The sequence below is a fragment of the Pristis pectinata genome, chromosome 4 (assembly GCF_009764475.1).
Source record: "Pristis pectinata isolate sPriPec2 chromosome 4, sPriPec2.1.pri, whole genome shotgun sequence".
Lineage (NCBI taxonomy): Eukaryota > Metazoa > Chordata > Chondrichthyes > Rhinopristiformes > Pristidae > Pristis > Pristis pectinata.
Window position 1 is genome coordinate 13030772 of NC_067408.1, and position 25786 is coordinate 13056557.

Consider the following 25786-nt stretch of genomic DNA (forward strand, 5'->3'; position numbering starts at 1 on the left):
AGCTCACTCAACCTGTCCTCATAAGACATGCTCTCCAATCCAGGCAACATCCTGGTAAATCTCCTCTGCACCCTTTCTAAAGCTTCCACATCCTTCCTATAGTGAGGCGACCAGAACTGAATGCAATATTCTAAATGTGGTCGAACTAGGGTTTTGAAGAGCTGCAACATTACCTAGCGGCTCTTGAACTCAATCCCTTGACTAATGAAGGTTAACAACCCTCTCAACTTGCACGGCAACTTTGAGGGATCAATGCACTTGGACCCCAAGATCCCTCTGTTCCTCCACACTGCTAAGAATCCTGCCATTAATCCTGTATTCTGCCTTCAAATTCGACCTTCCAAAATGAATCACTTTGCTGGTTATGGGTATAAAATAGGCACCCAAACACAAGCAGTATCAGCAGCACTTATTCTGCAGGTGCCTAGTGCAGCACGTCGGTAAAGATTGGCCTATAGGAGTTTAGGGCCCTTGCCTGAGGTGGCCAATAGACCCTGAGGAATAATAGTGTTTCAGGCACTTCTTCCTCAAATTGTGTTGCCAATTTAACCAAAGTTTTATACAGCTGCACCATGACTTCCCAACTTTTATACTCAATGCCCCAACCAGTGAAGGCAAGCATGCCGTACACCTTCTTTACCACCCTATCCATTTATGTTATCTCTTTCAGGGAGCTATGGACTTGAACCCCAAGATCCCTCTGTACATAAATGCTCATGAGGGTCCTGCCATTTATTCTATACTCTCCACTTGCATTTGACCTCCCAAATGCATTAATATTAATATCCATCTGCTATTTCTCGGTTCAATTTTCCAGCTGATGTATATCCTGTTGTATCCTTTGATAACCTTCCTTGCTATCCAGAACTCCGCCAATTTCTTGCCACTTTCAGCCGGTAGCTAGATGCTTTCTTGTATTCCCTTATGGTGCCATTTGACACCAACTCTTGCATCAATCCTGTTCCGCCACTGTTTCCCCGCAACCTGTTCTCTCTCAGTTGCTCTCTAGATCCTACTGCATTTGAAATCAGACTGATTCATTCGATGAGGAGGTGCAACTGACACTGAATGTGCCTTTTTTCTCTCCAATCTGAATATGTGCAACTTTGCTGACTTTTCTTCAGAGTTTAAGTTCTCAGTCAATGTCTGTAGCATCTTAAGGACACACTTAATGAGTATTATTGTTTACTAACACTAAGTGCTGGCAGTGTCTAATCCCATTTGTGTTGGCTTTTTCAACTTTATTTCCTGAAGAGAATTTTTAAAAATGAATTTTTTTTAATGGGATGTTATTGCTTTCCTCCATGTTTAGATCCAACACATTTAAGAGCGAAGGGTAACCTCCACTATTTTAATAACTTGCTGAGAGAAAAGAAGCAAGATGATGAAAGGTCAGACAAAGAATCCTCTGAATTTCAGAGCAGGATCTATGCAAGACCGGATGGCCACTTACCCGAGCGGGATGCCTACGAAGCTCTGTGTCGGGGGGAAGGAATTAAGATGGTAAGAACACTAGAGGAATGAAAATATAGTGAGAAAAGAGTGATATGTGCATGTGGGTAATGAAAGAAATGGAAACTATGCCTTGCAATTTAAGATAAGATTCATCATTAGTTAAGATGTTCTCTAATTAGACACCAAGAAGAATTAGCATAGCTTCTCAAATAAGCATATCATTTTGTTTTGGATTGATTTAGTGTGTATGGCAGATTTTGGAGTTTCATAAGATGGCTTGAATTTGATTACTGTGCAAAGTAAGATCTTGTTGGCTGAATAAGAAGTTGCTTTAGTGGACTAAGAACTGGTCAAGTTGCCCAAGACTGAGCTGATGGCTGTGGATAGCTTGGAGTTTACTTTCCAGTGATATCTCACAGAAATTGATAGCATCTCTTTAAAGATTTTATTATCTCAATAAATGAGCATTGTATAGGTGTTGGAGGTGAAGTCTATGTTTATAGATGTTGAGAAAATGTCTGCAACTCTTGGAGACGTGAAGGAAAACAATTTCTTGAAGGAGACTTATTTGTGCTGTGCTTTAGAGTAGACAATGGAAGATGGTATCTCATTTTGATAAAGGTTGTGCTGCAGAAAGCAAAGAACGACAGTGTGCGGTGGTCTAATGGTGAAGTTTTACATCCAGCAGTCCAAAGATCAGATCAGTAGACAGAGTTCAAATACCACCATAGCAACTGGGAATTTTCTTTCAGAAAAGTTAAATCTGGAATTTAGAGGCTTGTATCAGTAATAGTCACCGTGCATCTGCAGATGAATGTGGAAATCCGACAAATCCCTAATGTATTTTAGGGAAGGAAATTTACTGGTCTTGCTTGGTTAAGTGACTCTTACCTGGATTAATTCTTAATTGCCTTCTGAAATGGCTGAGCAAACATGTTAGTTGAAGAGTAGTTAGGGAAAGACAATTAATGCTGGACTTGCCAGCAATGCCTGTGATATCAATGAATTAAACAGAACACAATTCATCCTCAGACTTTTCATGGACCAGAATTAAAATTAATTGGGACAAAGAGAAACGATTGTGATGTTGTAGTTCCTGAAGTTCAGAACTGGAGCAAAGAATATAAAGCATCATATTGGGGACTGAAGAAATAGTTTGGTGTTAAATAAATACTTTGGAAAAATCTTAATGACACAAGACAAAAAATATTGCAGGAATAGTGCAGATTCAATATTCTAGTAAATGTGAGGAATTGGAAGCAACTGGTACTTAACAAAGGAACGGTACAGGAAAAACTAATGGACCCAAAATATGACAAGTCCCCAAGCAGTGGTGATACACAGCCCAGGCCTTTTATAAAGGTGGCTGAGGAGATTGAAGGTGCATTGAAAATGATTTTCCAGTATTTCCCAGACTTTAAAACTGGAAGATAGTGAACATAACCCCTCTATTCAAAACAAAGGGGAAAGAAAAAAGGGGAATTTTAATGAGTGATCGTTAAGATGCTGGAATCCATCACCATGAATATGGCGACCAGCCATTTAGGAAATCAAAATGATTCATCAGACTTGATGTGGATTAGTGATAGGGAAAATAAGCTTGGCAGATCAATTAGAGTTGTTTGATTTTGTAACCAGTTGTTTTGATAAAGAAAGCCCAGTTGATGGTGTATTTGGATACCCAAAAAGCATTCAGTCGGGTGCTGCACAACAGCCTATTATGTGAAATTGGACCTTTTGGGATTGGAGTATAGAAAGGATTTGAGGATTGGTTAATAAAAATAAATTGGTAATTTTCAGGTTACAAAACTGTAGGCAGGGGACAGCAAGGATCAATGAGTTGGTCACAGGTATATACAGTCGAATGGGGAGTTGAATTCCCACCCCTCCTCTTCCAAAACCCTCTCAACTTGGCCTTGGATTTTTGGTTTCATTTTATCGTCAGATCGTCAGATCTGCTGCTGGTGAGAAGGGGGTGTCCAAAGATGACTTTGAAGTGTAGTGGACCAGATCACCTGACCCACCGCTTGTTGGTGATTTTCTGATCACTTGCAGCAGCATCACGTGATCGGTGTTGAGATGATGTTGATAATGTGATTTTTGCTGGCTGTATTATGCATTGAGAGCTGAAAGTCATAGAGATGAGAGACAAGAGACTGCTGATGCTGGAATGTGGAGCAAAAGATAAACTGCTGGAAGAACTCAGCAGGTGTGGAACCAAAGAGATGGTCAATGTTTCAGATCGAAGCCCTGGTGCAGCAATGAGCAACAATCGGGAAATTGGCTGGAGCACTGATGGGCGCACTTTACCTGTGTGTTCCTGGCGTCAGCTGTGCATTTAGTGATGTCATCTGGTGTACAATGGCTGTTTCTGTGATTACTGATAGAAATTGCCTGTTAAAGGTGTAGCCTTTGACCTGCATTTTTCATTGGCATTAATTTGAGCAAGTCCTGCAGCAGGTCAACAGAGATATCAGTCAAAGTGTGTGCATTGTTTCCATGCTGTCTTGCTTCCTGCTTCTCTCCGTGCCGGTTTCCATTGCTCAGTATTTTTGATACCTCCCTGCCTTTGACAGCAGAGATCAATGTTGTGATCTCTGCCAGAATGGTGACCCTGTGCCTTGCAGTGTGGGACTTGGAAGATGTGCAGTGTAGCAGAGTGGAGGGGTGGATGGCCAGAGATACTGACAACTGTCCCTGTCTCCTATGTTTTCCTGCAGCCTCTTCTTCAACTTCTCCTTAACTGCTTCCCATTATTCCTGGTGGCAGTCACACAATAGCTGCCACACAATTAAAGATTTAACCCTTAAATTGAAGTGAAAAGCACCCCAACAATATTTTTACCTTTTATTCTCTATTTTTTTTTGTTTGCATGTCACCTGTTTAGATATTAGAATTACATACAGTACATCACCTATTTGGTGCCCTATAAAATGTGGAATCTAATTTCTAGGTGCAAGAGTAGACAAGCTACTCTTTTGTGTTGGGAAATGGAGCATTACAAGAGTTATGCTAAGGATAAATAAAGAAGAAATTTTTTAAAAAAGCATCAAAAGATTTTATCATCTAGATGAAAATAAAGATAAGATATCTTTATTAGTCACATGTACATTGAAACACACAGTGAAATGCATCTTTTGCGTAAAGTGTTCTGGGGGCAGCCTGCAAATGTCACCACGCTTCCGGCACCAACATAGCATGCCCACAACTTCCTAACCCGTACGTCTTTGGAATGTGGGAGGAAACCCACGCAGACATGGAGAGAACGTTCAAACTCCTTACAGACAGCGGCCGGAATTGAACCTGGGTTGCTGGCGCTGTAAAGCGTTATGCTAACTGCTACATTACTGTGTAAATTTTGTTTAAATTTTGACAGTTGAATGGGTAAATGTGTTTTGTTGCACAATCTAATATCACAAGCACTTTGATAAAGAGGGCCATAGAAAATTCCACCCTCTCCCACACAATCTAGCCTCCAGGGTTCCAGAGTGAGCCAGAGACCTTGATCCTCCTGCCATTCAGCAGCCCAACTGTGCTGGAAAACGTCGATGTTACCAGATTATCGACCGCACGATGATGCTAAACCTAGGAGATTGAGGTTACCATGGGAGCTTGTGTCAGAGCAAGAGGTTGGACATGCAGTGATCAGTGTTTGCCTTTGACAAGCTTCCTACTCAAAAGCCTTTAATACTGCCATAGTTGTGAGTTGGCGGCTCAGATAATCCATCTGGAAAATGTATGAGGCAATTTAATGGACTACGAGCTGCCTGTCACTGTTTTGCATGTTTGTTTAGCAGTCACTTTGTCTCTATTGGCTTGTCATTTTCCTCTACTCAGATGCATCCCTGCTTCTTGCCAGTGTTCTATTTCCGTCCTTCCTGGGAACTAGTGAACGTAGGCAGTGAATACCCTGTACACCCAGCACACATTTATTAGAGGGAATTTTGTGAATGAGGTTGGTCCTCCCTTTTTGAGGGGCGTGTCTCTGCCCTTTCAGCTTGAGTAGTAGAAAGCTTAATAACACAGAGTGAAGACATATGGCCATAAAAAAAGTAGTCAAATGAGGAGCAACATGCACAGTGCTGGAGGAACTCAGCAGGTCAGGCAGCATCTATGGAGGGAAAGGGACGGTCGACGTTTCGGGTCTGAAAGGTAGAGGGGAAATGGCCAGCATAAAGTGGTTAAGCAGAAGCTGGCAGGTAATAGGTGGATCCAGGTGAGAGGTTGGGGGGGGGGGGGGGGGTGTTTGTTCGGCAGATGGGGGAGGGGAGAGTGGGAATCGCTTCAGAAGCTACTGGTGAGGGGAATTGCCATGTAATCCAGAAATATTTCATTTGGAGAGGATGAGGATGTCGAATCTGCATTTAATTTGAAAGGGAAACTTTTCATTGAACTCCCACTTTCCTGCAGACTGCCCGAAGACAAAAGCGGCTGTTTTGCCGTTACCACAACGGCAACAACAATCCTCGCTTGCTTATTGCCCCCATCAAAGAGGAAGATGAGTGGGACAGTCCGCACATTGTTCGATACTATGAGGTGTTGTCTGATGCAGAAATTGAAAGAATTAAAGAAATAGCCAAGCCCCGGGTGAGTGAAAAATAGCATTTAATTTCCTCAAAAAGCACCTATCTTGCATTTTGTATATCTCGTTGCGAAATACAGTTTTTCACAACTGCTTGACTTTGGAGGCTGTGTTGTTGAGGGCCTTTTCCATTAATAAAATGGGTGACATCAGTGTTTCTACCCAAAGCCATGGTGATGTGGTCTAGTAGGCCACATTTCATTTGGTATCCCACATTTCATTTCGATTGTACATCTTTCACTGTGATGTTGGAGTGCACTTTGACTTCATTATGCTTTCATTGATTCTGCATTATTATATGTGCATAAGTAATCAAAGGGAAAACATTACAGAAAGTTCATATCAGTCATTTGAGTATTATGAAACTTGCTGAATCCACTTGGAAGAAAATTTATTTTCAATTTCCAGCTATTTCCAGGTAAAAAAATATTGAATTGTAATTTAGTGTAAGAATGCTAGTTTGGGAAAGAGAATTTTATTCAGATCAAATGGTTGGAAGTCATTTCAACAGCACATTCCAGGCTTCCCTCCAACACCCAACATTTGTTAATCAGATCATTGTGCAACTCTGGCCCTAAAGCCAAGAGACTAAGCCAATCATTTTCAACTGAACTAGAGCTGCAGTTTTATTGTCAGTATTTGTTTGGAGGAGAATGCAGACTAGAAAATGGTCTTCATGCTTACTTTACAGAGCTGCTGGTTCTGGTTTGTTGTGCTTATCCCAACATTAATGATGTTAACAAAATATTGTGATATTATCTGCTATTTTCTGCTCTTGTTTTGGAACGGGGTGTTGGAAAGATTCTAAGGTAGTGTCAATGAGGAGGAAGGTTTTGCCATCGAGGATCAACTCCTGTGCTTCCACAAACTCCACTTCTCAGTTTTATAAATTGTTGAATTGCTTAATCTTTAACTGTAAATAACAATATCCATGCAAAGAATAAACTGAGATGAGGAATGAATATTTGACTGAAAATGCTGGGAATACTCAGCAGGTCAGGCTACAACTATGGGGAAAAAAAGGAGAGTTAATGTTTCGGGTTGAAGCCCCTTCATCAGAACTGAGGTGGAGAGAAAAGAATCTCCTTAAGCTGCAGGGAGGGTGGATGAGAGAATAGGGTGAATATTTCTGAGAGGGTAAAACCAGGTCCCCGTACTGAGTATTTCCAGCATTTTCTGTTTTAATTTTAGATTTTCGGCACTTGCAGTTTGTTTTTTGATTTTCATTGAATCCTTGACAGTAGAATAAATCCGGAATTACACCTACGCACCTTCACTACGGCAACAGTTGCTGGCATTCTTGCTATGTGTCAGAAATTTTTTGTTTCACGATCCAATTCCAAAGAGTTCAGCACAAGAGTCTAGACTAACACTCCAGCACAGGTCTGAGGGAGAGCTGCCCTGTCTGTTACGTAATGAGTCATTAAACTCTGCTCCTGACTGCTTTGACAGGTAAATAAATTGTTTTTCCCCAGCAACCAATCCTATAACTGTCCCTCAAGAAGTATTGCAAAGAATATTACATTTAGTTATCGTATTGCTGTTGTGGGAGCTTGTTATGCACCAAATGCCAGCATTGGTTTCAAATTGCTTTGGCAGGTACTCAGATGTTGAGAGGTGCTACAGAATGCAACTCTTTAATTTACACAATAACTTAAGTTTCTGTAAATAAATCATCTAGTATCGACTGAACAATTTTCATTTAAAGATTGCACATCTATTGACTCAAGATGTGCAATGTCAGTGGTGACAGCCAAGAAAATTTTAAATATCTTCCATTCTGCAATTTCTTTCCTAAGCTGTAACTTGTTTATTTCCTGTGCCTTTTTTCCTAGTGCATGTTTGGTTAATATTTATTTTATGAAATGCTACGAGATACCTGCCAGGCTCTCTTTTATTCTCTGCTTTCTCTCCATGGTCTTTGAGTTTCACTAGTCTCATTGAAACAATCTTACCGTTGTCACCCCAAAACCACATAGCTTAAGAGTTCTGAATAACTTAGTTGGATCTGCAAGTGAATTGATTTATTCATTGACCTATGTGGAGATGTTTGTATCTAGTTTATTGTAACTATAAAATTATGAACCAAGTATTCTAGTGACAATGCTGTGGCTTCCCACCAGACAACTCCCCTGGTAACTAGATGTGAGGACTTCAAACCTCTCCTTTTTTTTAATGCTGTATCATCAGTGGCTTTAATGCTGAGCTTTGAAATGCCTCCCTGAGCCTTTCTGTGAGTTAACTGCTTTTGAGATGCTACTTAAAGCCAATTTTTCCACTTATCCCATATGTGGCCTGTAACAAATTTTATTTGATGATGCTGCTGTGAAATACCTTGGGACCTTGCTTAAGCACACCATATAAATGTGGCCTTCTGACTGGCAAAGTGGTTGTTCACAAGTTGGTAGGTTACACCAGGAGCATTCAGAGTCAACAGTGCCGTGGGTGAGTTGTGTTAAGTTTAGCTTGAAAGTAAGATGAGTGGCAGATTTCTTTTCTCGAAGGGCAATGAAGAACAAAAAAGTGAAAATAACATTACAGATGCTGGAAATTTGAATCAAAGACAGAAAATACTGGTAAACATTCAATAGATCAGTCATCTGTCGAGAAAAGGTGAGCTTGATAGGGGTCTGCCCTTAAAGTGGGTAACTTCCTGTATTAGCAGAGGCATTGAAGTACCTGACATCGGTGAGCCTGCCATGGTTGAGTGAGAGTAGATTTAATGGATGTGTTATTGATGCATTAATAAAATGCTGCTGTGATGGAACAAGCAGTGGCTAAAGATGCATTAGACTCCCACTCCAACTGAACACCAAATCTTTGTTCTCTGCCACTCCTCATATGTTCAGCCTTTGTCAACACTATAATGATAATAATGATCTTGAACCAATGCTCAAGATTACTTGGACCTTTGTGTCCTGCTCCTTAATCTTAATGACAGTCAGCTAGCTGTAGAATTGAATCTGAGGCAGTGCCAGAATCCATAGCCATCTAATGGGAGATGGGATAGGGGTAAAGCACACATCTGGTCATTTAATTGGTAGTCATTATTGAGCCCTGATCAGATGGCATTTAGTTTGGAGCTTTGCCTTTTTATTGGTCCAGATGTATTTAATTGTGAATCTATTGTTTGTGTGCAGAGAGCCAACTTACCTTCTGATCTTTCAATCTCACAGTTGGCCAGAGCCACAGTTAGGAACTCAGTCACAGGGATCCTAGAGACAGCGAACTATAGAATCAGTAAGAGGTAAGAGTGATTGCCACGGCAACCAAAGCAGCCATGGTTTTTGATTGGCTCCATAGCCCCTTTGATCTGTCTGTTGTCAAATCAGAAGGCCAATCAAAAATAAAGCCCGGAGGCTTTGCTTGTTGTCTTTGTTCGTGTGTTCTGTGATTTATTGCATTTTATTCTTTTAACACAGCTGGCTCGAGCAACAGTGCGTGACCCTAAAACGGGTGTTCTAACTGTAGCCCATTACAGAGTGTCAAAAAGGTAAGCTTTGAACAAAAAGCCAGGGATCTCTGGAAGTCAAAGCACATTCTACCCTTAAAGCCATCCCTGCGGTGGGAGAAGAAAAAGGGCTTGCAACATTTCAGTAACTGCATGTGAAGATGTCAAGATGGAAAGCTTAACGCTAGCATTGGAGCTTCTTGCAAAAACTTATCTGTTTCAGCAAATGATCTGCTGGAGAAACTCAGTGGGCTGACCTGCTGAGTTCTTCCAGCAGATTTTTTGTTGCCCCAGATTTCAGCATTTGCAATCTCGTGTCTCCTTATCTGTTTCAACCTGGCATTGTTTCAGTAGCAACCAGAACTGCTTTTTCCTTTTACACACTGGCCTCATGCACACGTGCAAATGCGTTCAAGGCATTTCTTGTAAAATCTGATGTATCTCAATACACCTTTTTTGAAGTCCTTGAAAGATAAAGCAGAAATAGAATCTTCAACACAATTGGTTTATAATTGAGTTCTATCCTCAAACTTTTCATGTTCCTCTTTCTCAAGCAACTGCACATTCTCTTTTTAAAATAATTTAGCAAACACTTCTTCGTAAGGAGTTGTCATTGGCTGAGCTTCATTGGTTCCCATGTTGCCTGGAAGAATTCTGGAAGGTGGGATTTTTTGTTTTTGCATGGCAAATAGATTTATCCAGAATGCAGTCTGAATGTGGGATGGAAGCAGATTCATTAATTGCTTATAAAATGAATTGGAGAAGTGCCGGAGAGTATTTAGGGTGGCACAGTGGTGCAGTTAATTGAGCCACTGCCTCACAGCGCCAGAGACCTGGGTTCAATCTTGACCTTGGGTGCTGTCTGCGTGGAGTTTGCATGTTCTCCCTGTGACAGCTTGAGTTTCCTCTGGGTGCTCAGGTTTCCGCCTACATTGCAAAGACGCATTGGTTGGTAGGTTAATTCGCCATTGCAAATTGTCACCAGTGTGGTAGAATCTGGGGAGAGTTGATGAGAATGTAAGGACATAAAATTAGTGTATTTGGATAGTTGATGGTCGTGGACTCAGTGGGCCAAAGGGCCTTTTTCAATGCAGTATCTTTCTATGTCTCTGACTATTTGAGTATTTCCTGCCAGCACTGCCTTAGCAAATGGATTATAAGTGGGACTCCAGCTAACAATCTATACAGAACAAAATTAGTTTACTCAGTTTAAGGAGTAGAAGGAACAGAAACTACAATAACTTCTCCCAATTAAAGCAGACCAAGTCCCCCAGAAAACTGCAGTGAATGAAGAGCAAAAACAAATCTTCCTCACTTACAGCAGTAAGCTCACCAAACTTGATTAACAGGGGAGTTGACTTGCCATCTACACTCTGCCCAGCTAAGCAACTGTTTTGAAAGGGAGATTCTGTGTGGCAATAGGAACAAGCATGGATGTGTTTTAATTGGATAAATCGTTCACAAGCATTTAGGCCCTCGTGATCACCACCACCAACTCTGTGGTATCTTTCTCAAGTATGATAATATTATAATTAGCTCCCATGGTATAAAATTCTTTAGCTAACTGAATTTGTAGCATTGTAGATGCTTCTCAGCTGTAGCCTTTGATTTACACTGAGGAGGACTGGCAGCTACAAGTTGTCCATCATCAAGATCAACACCAGGTGGCAACCTAAAGCTGTTCAGTTGTGAGAGTTTTCTCTTACACAGCGAGTCGTGCAATGCCTTTCTGCTGTTGAGCATTAATGTGGACAGGCATTGATATCCTGGCTGCAGATGTATGATGTTTGTGACTTGTTGTTCCTGAAGCATCTTGTGCATCTGTCAGCTTAAATGGCATTGCACTCAAGCTGCTCTGGGCCTCCTTCATTTCTTGGGGTGAGAGTATCACTGAGGCCAGCATTTATTGCCATCCATAAATATGCCTGAAAAATTGGTAGTCACCTTGACTTGCTGGTCAATATACTTCCAATATGCTGTTTGGTCAGAAGTTCCAGGACTTAGACCCAGCAATTATGAATTTTGAAATTCAGTATGTTGTGTGACATGAGAACTTGCTGGTATTAGCAATAGCATGTGTCTGCTGTCCTTGGCCTTCTTAGTGACGTATGCCTTTGGGATTGGGAGATGATATTGGAATAGCCTGGGTAAGTAACTACTGTACTTACTGTGGCCACTGTGAGATGATGGTGGGGAGAATAAATGTTTAGAGTGGTGGGTGGGGTGCCACTTAAGTGGGTTGCTTTGTCCTAGATACTGTTGAGCTGCTTAAATGTTGTTGGAACTGCACTCATCCAGGTTAGGGGGGAATATACCATCATTCTCCTGACTCGTGCTTTGTTGATTGTAGAAATACTTTCGGGTATCAGGTCACAGAATACCAAGCCTCTGGTTTGTCTATAATCTTTACATGGCTGGTCAGTGACTCCCAGGATATTGATGTTAGGAAACCTGGCAAGAGGTAATGTCAACATATGTCAAGTGTAGGTGGTTATTGATGTTGGCTTATTATTGTCACTTGTACCGAGGTACAGTGGAAAAACTTGTCTTGCATACCGATCGTTCAGATCAATTCATTACACAGTGCAGATACATTGAGTTAGTACAGAGTGCATTGAGGTAGTACAGGTAAAAACAATAACAGAGTACAGAGTAAAGTGTCACAGCTAAAGGGAAGTGCATTGCAGGTAGACAATAAGGTACAAGGCCATAACAAGGTAGATTGTGAGGTCAAGAGTTCATCTCATCATATCAGGGAACCGTTCAATGGTCTTATCACAATGGGATAGGGACAGAGGTGGTTAGACCCTGTTGCATTGAGGATAGGCATTGTCCTACACTTTTGTGGCAGAAATGTTACTTGTCACTATCAGTTCATGTCTACATGTTGTCTAAGTCTTGCTGTGTGGAGGGCTGAACTGCTTCATTTTTCTGAGGAGTTGCAAAGGGGAATTGAAAACTGCATAAACACCAGTGAACTTCTCCAATTCTGGCATAATGAAAAGGTGGTCAATGAAGAAGCAGCTGTAGACAGTTGGGCCCTGAACATTGCCTGAGGAACTCCCGCAGTGATCTCCTGGGGTTGGAGTGGTTGACATTTAACAACTGAGACTATCTTCCTTCATGTGACCTATGACTCCAACCACTGGATAGTTTATCCGTGATGCCTATTGACTTCAATTTTATCATGATTCCCTGGTGCTACATTCTGTCAAATGAACATTAAAGACATGGGTAGACGTGTAGAGCGTGTGTCTGTTTAAAGTTCCCCTTCTAATTTAAATAATGAAAATGATGGAAATTTGATTCCTGCCCTCCTTTCCCCTTCCCTAGACGCCACCTAAGAAGCTTTCTTTTGAAATCTAGGTTGTGGCCAGGTTGGAAGGACTCCTCCATCTTTTGGAGGAGAACTTTCAGCATCTGAGCTTGAATCCATCTTTCTTCTCTCACCCCCAATGATCTCCAGCATATTTTTCTGAGCTCATTCAGCCAGCTGAGTTTAGACATTGTCTGAAACACCTTGGAAACTGCTGACTGACAAGTACATTCAGCCTCTGACCCCTCAGCAGTTTTGTTCACTGTCTATGGGTTCATTTCTTTGTCTCTCTCTCTCTGACACAGTGTGACTCAGTTGCAACCTTGCGACCGAGTCAAAAAGTTCTGCGTTCAAGACCCATTTCTGAAACTTAATGAGAAAAACTTAGACTGACATTGCGGTACAATACTGAAAGATCATTGCACTATTGGGAGTGCTGTCTTTCAAATTAAAGAATAAAATCAGTCTCCCTGTCTTCAAAGGTGGACATGTATAAGTCAGTTTTGAAGAAAGAAATTAATATTAATCTCTCAATGAAAATGAACTGAAAGCATGTTTTTCAGTCCAATTATCAGTGCTTTTAGTGGGAGCATTCTGTGTGTAAATTGGCTGCCATTTTTCCCACAATGTAACAGTTAGAAGGTATCTTTATTAGTCACATGTACATCGAAACACACAGTAAAATAAATCTTTTGCGTAGAGCGTTCTGGGGGCAGCCCGCAAGTGTCGCCACACTTCCTGCGCCAACATAACATGCCCACATCTTCCTAACCCATACGTCTTTTTGGAATGTGGGAGGAAACCGGAGCACCCAGAGGAAACCCACGCAGACACATGGGGAGAACGTACAAACTCCTTACAGACAGCAGCCAGAATTGAACCTGGGTCGCTGCTGCTGTAATAGCATTACACTAACTGCTACACCACTGTGCCTGCCAAAAGTATTTCCTTGCTTGTACACTGAAACACCTGAAGTTGTGAAAGAAGCTCTAAGAATACTGGTCTGTCTTTCTTTGATGGTGTTGTAGCGATATAAAACATTAGTTAGCCACTTTTGGAGCATTGTGTGCAGTTCTGGTTGCCACATTATAGGAGGGATGTGAAGGCTTTGGAAAGGGTGCAGAAGAGGTTCACCAGGACATTGCCTGGATTGGAGAGTAATAGTAATAAGGAGATGTTAGATAAACTTGGATTCTTTTCACTGGGGCTTTGGTGGCTGAGGAGCAACCTGATAGAAACATATAAAATATTGAGAGGCATGGATAGGGTAGATAATCAATCTTTTGTTTTTAATTCCCAGGGTCAAAATGAGAAATACCCAAGGACGTAGGTTTAAGTTGAGAGGGGGAATGATTAAATGAGATTTCCGAGGCAAGTTTTTATGCAGAGAGATTGGCAGGCACTTGGAACGTGCTACCAAAGGAAATGGTAACAGCAGATATGGGAGCAATGTTTAGGAGGCATTTAGACAGGCACATGAACAGGCAGGGAATGGAGGGATAGAGACCATATGCAGGAGGATGGGATTAGTTAGATGGACATCATGGTCAGTGCAAATGCGAAGGGCCAAAGGATCTTTTCCTGTACTGTACTGTTCTATGTTCTAACTTCTGCAATCCTCTGACTGCAGCCTGGAACTGATCCTCCTTTCTGGGGTACTGTCCTCAGGGGTTTGCAGAGTGTGGCCCCTACCTCTATGGAGACTGTGGGGAAGGTTGTCCACTTGACTGGCTGCGATGTTAGAAGCAACCCCACTCTACATTAATGAAGGAGGGTCCCGCTTGGTTCTTTTGGTCTAGATGTGCCCTCTTCTGTTCAGCCATTAATAAAAAGACCTACCCCTGAAAGGTGTTATTGAAGCTGCATCTGCTGACCAAATGCCTGAGGAACCATACCTTGTAAGGGCGTTGCATAGGGCAGTGAACAAGACCTCAGATTAATAACATTTGAGTGGTCATAGTTTGAATGTACTTGTCCATCTTCCTGCAGTGGTTGGTCTCGGCCATCTGCTTGTTTCAATGTGACAATGGAATCCTGCAGCCCCTTGCCACTACCACTGCCCTGAAAGTTGTAAAGTCCTGAAATAACCCCTGGTCTCTGTCAAACCACCTTTCCACAAGTTGTAGGTGTATGTCGCACTTCTCAGGGGTCATAAACTTTGCATTTTAAAAAAAGCAGGTGATATTGAAAATTAGCAGCTCATTTTACATCATGAAGTCAATGGAAATAAAATTGGTATTTTTTTATATTTTTCATAACTCTTTCTCCTTCCCACAGTGAGATCTCAATAAGGTTGTTGAGTAGCTGTGATGTCATTGGGTAATAGTGGGCACATTAATAGAAACAAAGTGTTTTGCACCTTTTTTATTTTTGAATGCCTTATGTTTGCTACAGAAACAGAGCTCTCAATTCACTGGAAATTCATTGACATGCTTCCTCTTTGCTTACATGCAATATCAATCTATTATTCTGCTCGGCTTTCTGAAGGTAAACCTAAAGGAGTATAATGTTGGACTAAATAACTTGCTGGCTTGAGATTAAAAATGTATAGTCTTTCACTGGTTAGTAGGCCACTGTCACTTGGTCACACTGTCCAATTTGTAGCCTTTCACTGTGGTCCCTTGTGTCAAATTTCCAAGCTCTTTTGTAACTTTTCATGTGAGTCCTGCTGTATTTTACTCCCAATAAAAAAACATTGATTCACTCAGGATTCTCCTGCACGTTTTCTTAATCTGACTCCATAGTATTAAGTCAAGCTGAGCGTTTGAAGATGGGAGCGATTGTATCATCATCATCAATTTGTTTGGTCCAACATTAGAGTCTGGATTCCAGAGCCCAGTTACTAAACACAAAATGTTGGGGGAACTCAGCGAGTCAGGCAGCATTTAAGGAGAGAAACGGACAGTTGACGTTATGGGTTGAGACCCTTCATCTGGACTTGACTCGCTGTTTCTCTCCGTGGATGCTGCCCAACCCACTGAGCTTCTCCAGCATCTTGTGTTGCTTCAGATTCCAGCATCTGCAGTCTCTTATGTTGCCATTTGCTAACTATTGGTTACGTACTGTTGCTTTATCAGCATGGTCCATCCAGTAACTGTAGCATAAAGATTATTCATTCCCAGTTTGGCTATGCACAGTTTCCAAAATGGAAGCATCTACAGGTTGTGTTCTGCCTTGTTCAGTTTTGTTTTATGTCACTTCCTATCCAGTGCCTGGTTGGACGATGATGAAGATCCTGTTGTGCATCAGGTCAACCAGCGGATAGCAGACATCACAGGTCTGGAGGTGGAGACTGCTGAGTTACTTCAGGTACTCAAACCAAGACTGAACCTGTAGGGTAAGGTGGACAAGGGTGTCATGGAATCAAATGTTTATGTCACAGAAAGAGGCCATGCAGCCTACCATATCCATGGCTAGATTTGAGACAATGGGTCTGAAATGGCTAGTGCACTAAATAAGATAAGATATCTTTATTAGTCACATGTACATCGAAACACACAGTGAAATGCATCTTTTGTGTACAGTGTTCTGGGGGCAGTCCCCAAGTGTCGCCACGCTTCTGGTGCCAACATAGCATGCCCACAACTTCCTAACCCGTACGTCTTTGGAATGTGGGAGGAAACCAGAGCACCCGGAGGACACCCACGCAGACACTGGGAGAACGTACAAACAGACAGCGGCGGGAATTGAACCCAGGTCGCTGGCACTGTGATAGTGTTACACTAACCACTACACTACCGTGCCTGCCCTCGTGGCCCACAACAAAAGCACAAGGGCCGAGGCTCATCTAAGGTTATAACACAAAGGGAGGGGCTAATGTGGGATCGCAGCCCCTCACGCTAGCACCCTGTAGCCAGTAGAAATGATTCTTGGTTCTGCAAAAGAGCAACAAAATAAACCTGAAAGTCCTTTGTTTTTGGTGGCCTTTGGTTAGGCAACAAACCCTGGAAAGCCAAGTGGTTCAGTCACTTCTCGTTACATCAGTCCTTAGACTGCCAGTCATTGTGATATGAGCACCGATGATGGAAAAGTGATGTGTGGCCTCTAATGCTATAATGCTCAATTAGGTCTGTGTTATGGACACCTGAACTTGCAAAAGAATATTTGTGTGAGAGCCCTGTGAATTAAGATGTGCATCAAGAATTAGTATCTATCCCTATGGTAGATATTCATGATGATTTGGAAGCCATCAGGGTCGCAGGGAGGTTGTGTTGTTACCGAAGGGGAAAAGCGGCCTCGGTAAAATTACGAGGGAGGTAGCCGAAAACTTCATCTCATGGCTGCTTTTCATCCAGGCTTTTCCTTTCCACATTTCCTGACATTTTCCTAAGTAAATTTTTTCAAAAGGAAGCTAGCATCTTGGGAGACTAATAAATCAGCAGATGCTAGAATCTGACACCAGAACAGAAATGCTGGAAGAACTCGAGCAGTCAAACTGCCTCTGTGGCAGGAGAAACAAGTCGCTGTTTCGGGTCTGCAGCCCTTTCTCAGATCTGAGGATCTTGTCCGCACCGATGAATGAGAGAGGCCATTAGCAGAATCAAGAGTTTTCTGTTTGGAGTTGATCTAATGTACAATAAGCTGCCTGGAAGGATAGAAACCTGAGCGTGAAAGTTTGTAAGATCATGGGGGTCAGAGCAGGGACTGGGACTTGCTGGTCATTGCTTTCATTGAGCTGGCATAACCATGACAGGGACAACAGCTTCCTACCTCATTGCTAGGATTCCAAGATCCCCGGACTGTTCATTTCAGGGAAGGGATTACAGCCAAGGATGGCCCTGCTGCCCCTGGTGTCCACATGTGGAAACATTGCAGCTGAGGTCACTGAGTATTGAGGACGACCAGGGCAGACCTTGACCACTTAGTGTGAGAACAAAGAAACATTCCAAGGATGTGACTATCAGGGAGAGGAAAGTGAAAGCCTCTGCTACCTTGAGAATATATGTTTGCCATTTCTTCAGTGTGAATGAACGTGATCTATGAACTCACTGGAAACCAGGGAAGCACTGAGGGTTGGCATGTAGAACAACACTGGCTTTTTGGATTTGGCGGCAGTGGAGGGGGGGTGCAATCACATCAGAATTCAGCAGTGCCTAAGGGATCAGGACAACTGAGTGATGGAGCACTGTACGAAGTATGCAAAGGAACGTATCCAATAAAACTGGGCTGGATCCATGGAGATCTCATGAGAGAGTGTTGAGGATCTGATATGGGACTTGGTTGGATCGTAGGAGGACCAGGGCCTCTGTTAGTGGTCGGTTTGAAGGTGTATGGTGGGCTTTTGGGAGTGGTGTGGTGATGTGGGGATAGGGTGACCTTGAAGGAGAGGACGTGAGGGAACCTATCTTAGTGGGGTCGACCCACTCAATCACAGGCACATCTTGGAACAACACGCCCAACTTCCCTGACGTTTCTCTAAAGGAGCTTTGCGCAGAGAACCGTGTCATTCCATGTCCCTCCTTCTCTTGCGCGCAAAAACAATTCACAACCCAAAGTAACCAACCACATTTCAAGTGACAGTTCTACCCAGAAACAATCACAATCCTACCACACTCCAAAAATTATTTTGTACATGTATTGGGAAAAATAATAATGCTTTCCAGACTTATTATTTTTATGCCAAAGAAGTTGTTTACATGAGTTTGTTTTATTTGCAAATATAAAGCAGCTGTAGCTCAGGAGAGAGACAAATCACAGTAGTACTTAATAGGTAATTGAAGTTGTTTGTGTAACCTTCAGTAGAATCAGCCTAGTGATATGCTGTGGTCAAAGAGCCTCCTGTTTTGTGGTAACATCATCAAAGATCCCCACAATCCAGACCATGCCATCTTCTCGCAGCTAGCATCATGCAGGAGGTACAGAAGTCCCGTACCACCAGGTCCAAGAACAGCTAGTTCCCTTCAACCATTCAGTTCTTAAACCGATTGGAACAACCCTAATCACTACAGTTTAGCAACACTATAAGATATCTTTATTAGTCACATGTATATCGAAACACACGGTGAAATGCATCTGTTTGCGTGGAGTGTTCTGGGGGCAGCCCGCAAGTGTTGCCATGTTTCCTGCGCCAACATAGCATGCCCACAACTTCCTAACCTGTGCATCTTTGGAATGTGGGAGGAAACCGGAGCACCCGGAGGAAACCCACGCAGACATGGGGAGAACGTACAAACTCCTTACAGACAGTGTCCGGATTTGAACCCTTGTCGCTGGCACTGTAAAGCGTTACACTAACCACGACCCTACCATGCCTGCCGTGCACTATGATTACTTAGAAGGAAAATGGACTTTTTTTGTTCTAATTGTGTTCTTTCTTGTAAAAATTGTGTATAATTTATGTTTAATTTATGTTTTTCTTGTGAACGCTGCTTATGTGATGCTCTGTGCCTGTGATGCTGCTGCAAGTAAGTTCTTCATTGCACCTGTGCATACATGTGCATATGACAATAAACTGAACTTTGACTTTGACCTTTACACTGCAGCTGAAATGTGCTGCTGTGTCAGGTGCTGGCTGTTCCTTTTCTGAGCTCTTCCTCCTCTCACAGACTTTTCTGTTTGCTGCAGGTGGCAAATTATGGCGTTGGAGGGCAGTACGAGCCTCATTTTGACTTCTCCAGAGTAAGTGGTGATAATATCCATTCCAAACTTGACTCCTAAATTCTTCTTGATTACTAATCCAAAAACTCTTCTGTAATGCAGCTGTTCAGACTCAGATGCCTGAATATTAAAGTCACATCATTTCTTCCAAATTTGCAACTTAGTTCATGATGAGTAATCTTTGCAAAAATCTCAATCATGGACAAAATGTTGGAATTAAATTAAATCCTGGCCATTTTATTCCAAGGGGAGCAATGTGCTGAAACTGGATACAGCTGTCAGTGAAATGGTGTGGCTCATTGGTTTCAAACCTCAAAGCACTGGCTCAACCAATGCCTGTTGTTCTAAAATAAAGCAGAAAATGCTGGAAATATTTAACTAGTCAGGCAGCATTGGTAGAGAAGGAGCCTGGGTTAATGATTCAGCCTGATGAACTTGCAGGGAAAATGAGTTTTAAGATCTAGGGAAAGAGGAGAGGATTGAAGGAAATGAAAATGTGTGATAGAGAATGGTCTTTATGTTCTATCCACGGCCAAGAAAGCTCACCAGCGCCTCTACTTCCTCAGGTGGCTAAAGAAATTCGGTATGTCCCCTTTGACACTCACCAACTTTTATCGATGCACCACAGAAAGCATCCTATCTGGATGCATCACGGCTTGGTATGGCAACTGCTCTGCCCAGGACTGCAAGAAACTGCGGAGAGTTGTGGACACAGCCCAGCGCGTCATGGAAACCAATCTCCCCTCCATAGACTCTGTCTATACCTCTCGCTGCCTCAGTAAAGCAGCCAGCATAATCAAAGGCCTAACCCTCCCGGGATATTCTCTCTTCTCCCCTCTCCCATCAGGCAGAAGATACAAAAGCCTGACAACATGTACCAGGCTCAAGGACAGCTTCTATCCTGCTGTTATAAGACTATTGAATGATTCCCTAGTATGATAAGATGGACTCTTGACCTCATAGTCTATCTCATTATGACCTTGTACCTTATTGTCTACCTGCACTGCACTTTCTCTGTAGCTGTGACACTTTATTCTGCATTCTGTATTGTTTTACCTTGTACTACCTCGATGCACTGTGTAATGAATCGATCTGTATGAACAGTATGGAAAACAAGTTTTTCACTGTACCTCAGTACATGTGACAATAATAATTCAATTCAATTCCCCCATCCCCCAGCCTTTCTGCATCGTAAAACTTGTTACATGTCTGATCGTTTGTCAGAATTGGGAAAAGTTAACTGAAATGTTAACTGTTTCTCTCTTCACAAATGGTACCTGACTTAGAGTATGACTAGAGTCATGCAGCATGGAAATGGGCCCTTCGGCCCAACTGGTCCATGCCAACCCAGATTCTCATCTAAACTAATCCCATCTGCCTGTGTTTGGCCCATATCCCGCTAAACCCTTCCTATCCATGTACCTTTTAAATGTTGTTAATGTAACTGCCTCAACTACTTCCTTTGGCAGCTCGTTCCATATACGGACCACCCTCTGGGTGAAAAAGTTGCCCCTCAGGTTCCAACTGAATCTCTTCCCTCTCACCTTGATCCTATGCCCTCTAGTTCTTGATTCCCCAACCTTGGGGAAAAAGATTGTGTGCATTCACCCTATCTATGCCCTTCATGATTTTGTGCACATTCTTTGCTGAGTATTCCTAACATTTTCTGCTCTTATTCAAATATACTGCATTCAGTTTTTTTTTTGATTTATCATTCTATACTTAGCTTTGACCAATGCTCACACTGTTCATGTATACTGCTCTAATCTCTTGTGTTACCACTGCCCTTGTGGACAAAACATCTGGTACTCCTCCCCTCACTAGGCTTCGACTAATCCTCCAGGTTTTCTTCAGGAATTGAACTTTAACCTTTTAATGTATTGCTGAGAGCAATGCTGAGAAGAGGAATAGTTTAAAAGCATTTTTACTTATTAATAGAACTATTAGAGATAAAAAAATGAGGGATGTGTGGCTGGATGGAATGTTTGGAGCCAATACCATGTGACAAAACCTCCAAGAAGCTTCCTCGCAATTTATACCTAATGAAAGGCGGAGAGTGCTGGCAAAGCCATCGTTTGCTACCCATGGAACTGAGAGTCTTTCTCGGACATTTCACAGAAACATTAAGAATCAAGCTTTGGGTTGGAATTATATTTCAGCCAAACTGGGTAAGAATAGCAGATTTCCTTCCCTGAACACATTAGTGAACCATACAAGTTTTTGCAACTGTTTCATGGGCATCCTTATCTGGAATGGTTTAGTTAATTGAAATTAATTAGCTGCCGTAGTGGGATTTGAATGTTATCTTTAAATCATTAATAAAGGGCAGTGAGATTTCCACAGACCTGCATATTCTGATTCTTGCTGAGCTTTCCTCTTTCTGTCCACGCTTGTGGCCCATCGCCCTCTTCTCTTTTTACGTGTTAATTTTGTGTTCATTGGAGAATTATCCTAGACACATCTTTCCACCTGTGGGTGAAGTGATGAGCTCACATCTCCAGTGCAAAGAGCCCCTCTTTTGTTGTTTAGTTTGTCACTATGACGTCTATTTTTTTAATAGAACTTGCCTTCTATTAAACAATTGAACACGATGGGCTTATTGTACTGCAGCCACTCTGTGCCTCATGGTCACTATCCCTGCCCACCCTCTCGATCGACCCCCAGAAAAGCTGATGCACACACTAAAGCCAGCCTATGTTTCTCCCATTAACCATTGGATAACCATCAACACTATCCAACCCAGTAGCTAGTTATTGAAGACCCTGTTCGTTCATGCTCGGGTCACCCTCTGCTCACTGACAGTGTGTGTTGCCTGGAAACTCTCTTCTTCCATGGTGTCCTGTTTCACTGGTGGAGCCTGGGTTCATTGACTTGGATAGCTTCTTCCTGACATGTCCAAATTCAACGGTTGTCATGACACCAAAGGTTGCACAGCTGTAAAACACTCCCATCAATGGAGCAAGATGTTCAAAAAGCTTCTCTGTTACTTCAGATGTTTTTGCCAGATTTTATTGGTTGGCACAGGGGTGAAAAAAAAGAAAATATTTGCAGGGGATATAAATAAATTGGTATGAAAGACCCATTGATTGGAAGTACTGTTTAGTTCTGGTTTCAGAAGCAGTTTCAATACTTTTAACCAGCCAAGTACTAAATATGTACCAAATGCTCTGTCAGACAGGATTTAGATTCCTCCACACCCACACATCTTGACGTGATCCTGTAAGAATTCTTATGTAATGCATTTTACCACAATTGATGATCTTTGTGGTAAAATGACACAGTAATAGTTCGTTATTGCAGGAACTAATGACATTGGGTTTGAGTGATGGTACATACTGTAATACTGAAGCTAGCTTGAAACCCGCATGACTTGAATATTAACAAGCTGTGCTCCCAATCAATACTTTCTGGCAGCAGTACTTGTTAGTCAATTAATTTAACTCTCATTGTCCAATCAATGGCATAGAGTTTTAAGACAGCCCACTCTCACTTAAGCATCGTGACCACAAATATTGAATGATAGGTCAGGCAGGATCTATGGAAAGAGAAGTAGTTAACATTTCTGGTGAAAGACCCTTGGGCATCTCTTTCTACAGATGCTGCCTGACCTGCTGTCTCCAGCACTTCTATTTTTTATTATAATAACAGTACATTGTGCTTTCCAATGCAATATCTTTACCCAAAACCATGTGACTTGTATGGAGGGATTAAATGCAGCCACCCCACCTCTCAGCTCTGACCCAAAATGGTGAATTCTTTCCATCCTTCTTGGAAAACTAAAACTGGTCTACTCTGCTCCCTGATAATGTAATATTGTATTTACTGTTGTCCACCTTAGCCAGAAATGGGTCATCTTTTATTTAATTGTCCATTGTGTGAGCTACACCCCATTCTCTATGTCCATTGTCCTCCAAGAAATATCTGTATGAACAGCATGAAAGGATAAAATGACCTGGTCTGTGGGAGTAGAGTGTGTGAAACTAAAGAGCTTGGAGTCAATAAGTTCATTGTGAATAGGATCTGGAGGAAGGGGTGCAGAGGGCATGAGCTGATTCAGTAACAGATTATTTGCAGCTGAGCTTCTATGGATTTCGCCATCAGTTGTATCCAGTTCCAGTTCCATTCTGTGCTTGGAAAAGAGGGTGATTTCATAACTTCACTATTGGAACCTTTAATGAACACTCTTCATTTGGACTTCCTCCAATGGAAAGTAGCAGATGTGTGTCTATTGAACACATTTTATTTACTCTGGTCAGCAGCTGGGAAATGGAGAAATCTGTGAAGCATTATGTTCTCTTTAAAAAAAAAATGGGAAGAAAGGGACTAAAACTAAAAATGTAAAAGAAATCAGACCATCAATTTGAGTTTACTAGGTAGTTAGGACTCTGCTTATTTGTCCCTTTTTTTTATTTTAATGGAATAGTTTCCATAGGCAGAAGTTCCCAACTCTCTACGAGGAGTTAAATTGAAAGGAAACAATATCGCCTAGAAAAACATCCCCAGTCAGTTCCAATAAATACCCTTTATGCTCATATCAACATTTGCTTTGTACTCTGGCTCTGACTACATAGGAATCAATTTTAAGAGGCAGAGAACAACATGTTGTTTACCACCAACTGCAGATGAATTTCTACATCTATGTACAAATCATTATAATCACTTAAAGTCATTTATTAGCAACTCTTAATTGGTGAGGAGCTAAATTGATTTTTTTTGTCTTGTATTTGCTATGATATAGGAAGAAACCATTCAGCTTATTGGCTCCATGCTAGCTCCCATCTGAGCCATCCCATCAGTCTCGTTCCTCTGATTTATATGTGGCCGCCCAACTTGTTTCCATTTACATACCCATCAATTCTCCTTTCAACCTTTTACCACTTACCAATATTAAGGGGTCGTTTACAATGGCCGATTTAATCTGCTTTGGTATTTGGGAGGAAACCAGAACACACCACAGAAACCATCCTCTTCAAGACTAAATACTGCTTGATAGTGAATGAAGTGTTCATTCATTGACAATAAGCTCTTCTTTTTAAATCAGAGTTTCATACTTCAAATAATTGTCATGAATAATATTGAGTGACATCTGAAATGCAGAAATCCCTCCCTCCCAACCACCTGCCCCCCCCACCCCCCTAATCCTTCACTATAAAACAGCCCCACTGCTCTTGTGCATGATACATTTATAACACAAGCACATGGTAAGAAATAGGAGTAGTTGTGTGTCCATTCTGTATCATTCAGTTAGACCTTGACTGGTCCTGTAACTCATACATTTCTCTGTGTAATCTTCATATTCCCTATTTCCTGCATCAGTACCCTGCACCTTCAAATAAGCTATTTCTGCACTTGAATATATTTGGCTAAAGTACACTACTGTTTGTCAGCAAGAACCCATAGACTTACAAGTGCTTGGTCCTCTGAATAATTTACATGAAATCCTTCACCAATCTGAATTCCTGTTTGAATTGTGAATCTCCTTATAAAATGGAATCTGAATGCTTAACCTTATGAGGACCTCTTTTTCAACATGTAAAGATTGTCTTTGCCACAAAAAACTCTTATCCATTGCTGCATATTAAGGTGACACATTCAGTTTGTGTTGTTCAGCTGTGCTGGCAAGATATCCTGAATGAATCCAGGCAGAAAAGCATCACTTGAAAATTTATTTCGGTGTTAACCAATCTATTCTTCTGGAATGACCAGAAGATATGTCGCGATACATTAATCTTCACATCTCGCCCTCAGTCATCCAGTGAAACGGTTCAAGAATTTTTTTTCTTCTTGAGCTCTCTGGCTGCAAAATTATATTGGGAAAGCTAATGAGGTCTGTTAAGTTTGTTTTATAACAAGAATTTAATAAATCAAGAGAGCTATTAGTCTACATATTTTGCAGCCTGGGAGATAAATTCTGGGAAATATTCAGTCCTGGCAAGAGTACTTAAGCTGTGCAAGAAACATCCAGAGATCTTGAAAGTAAACGGCTGTTTCTAAAGCAAAATTAATCATGTTATCCATTGTGTTTGTGTCCAGGAGATGTCAGGGAATTATAAAGGGAAGATATACAATTCATGTCCTGGCTGCCTTGACCATCATTGAGTTGAATAAGGTGTTTTTCAAAAACCTGACTGCTGATCAGCTACCTTCATTATTGCCAAAATATGGTGAAATGATGACTTTAAACAGTGTGCTAGGAGAATGGTTGGGGGGGGGGGGTGTGGTGGTGGGGCCCACTGCATTTGTAGAGTCGGTCTTGAGTGCCTTCAGCCTCCTGTCCAGCTGCTTATCATCAGCTTTCAAATACTGGCCTATGTTCCTGGCAGATGGTTGACCAAAACCTTAGGGTATAATTGGCTGGCATCCATCTAATCGTGATTCCAGTGTT

At 41.8% G+C, this 25786-nt stretch overlaps 1 protein-coding gene across 6 annotated transcripts in view; it reads left to right on the plus strand.

Moving 5' to 3' along the window:
• The window catches only part of p4ha2 (procollagen-proline, 2-oxoglutarate 4-dioxygenase (proline 4-hydroxylase), alpha polypeptide 2), a 111679-nt gene that overhangs the window by 54354 nt on the left and 31539 nt on the right, over window positions 1-25786 (plus strand). For 4 of the 6 annotated variants that reach the window (XM_052014047.1, XM_052014051.1, XM_052014049.1 and 1 more), the window contains exons 7-11: window positions 1313-1503; window positions 5866-6042; window positions 9460-9530; window positions 16014-16113; window positions 19369-19422. In XM_052014047.1, the coding sequence (XP_051870007.1) occupies window positions 1313-1503; window positions 5866-6042; window positions 9460-9530; window positions 16014-16113; window positions 19369-19422 (593 nt within the window). Of the gene's footprint in view, window positions 1-1312; window positions 1504-5865; window positions 6043-9213; window positions 9285-9459; window positions 9531-16013; window positions 16114-19368; window positions 19423-25786 lie in introns of all 6 variants that reach the window. The other 2 variants (XM_052014048.1, XM_052014050.1) reach the window with 1 other exon arrangement.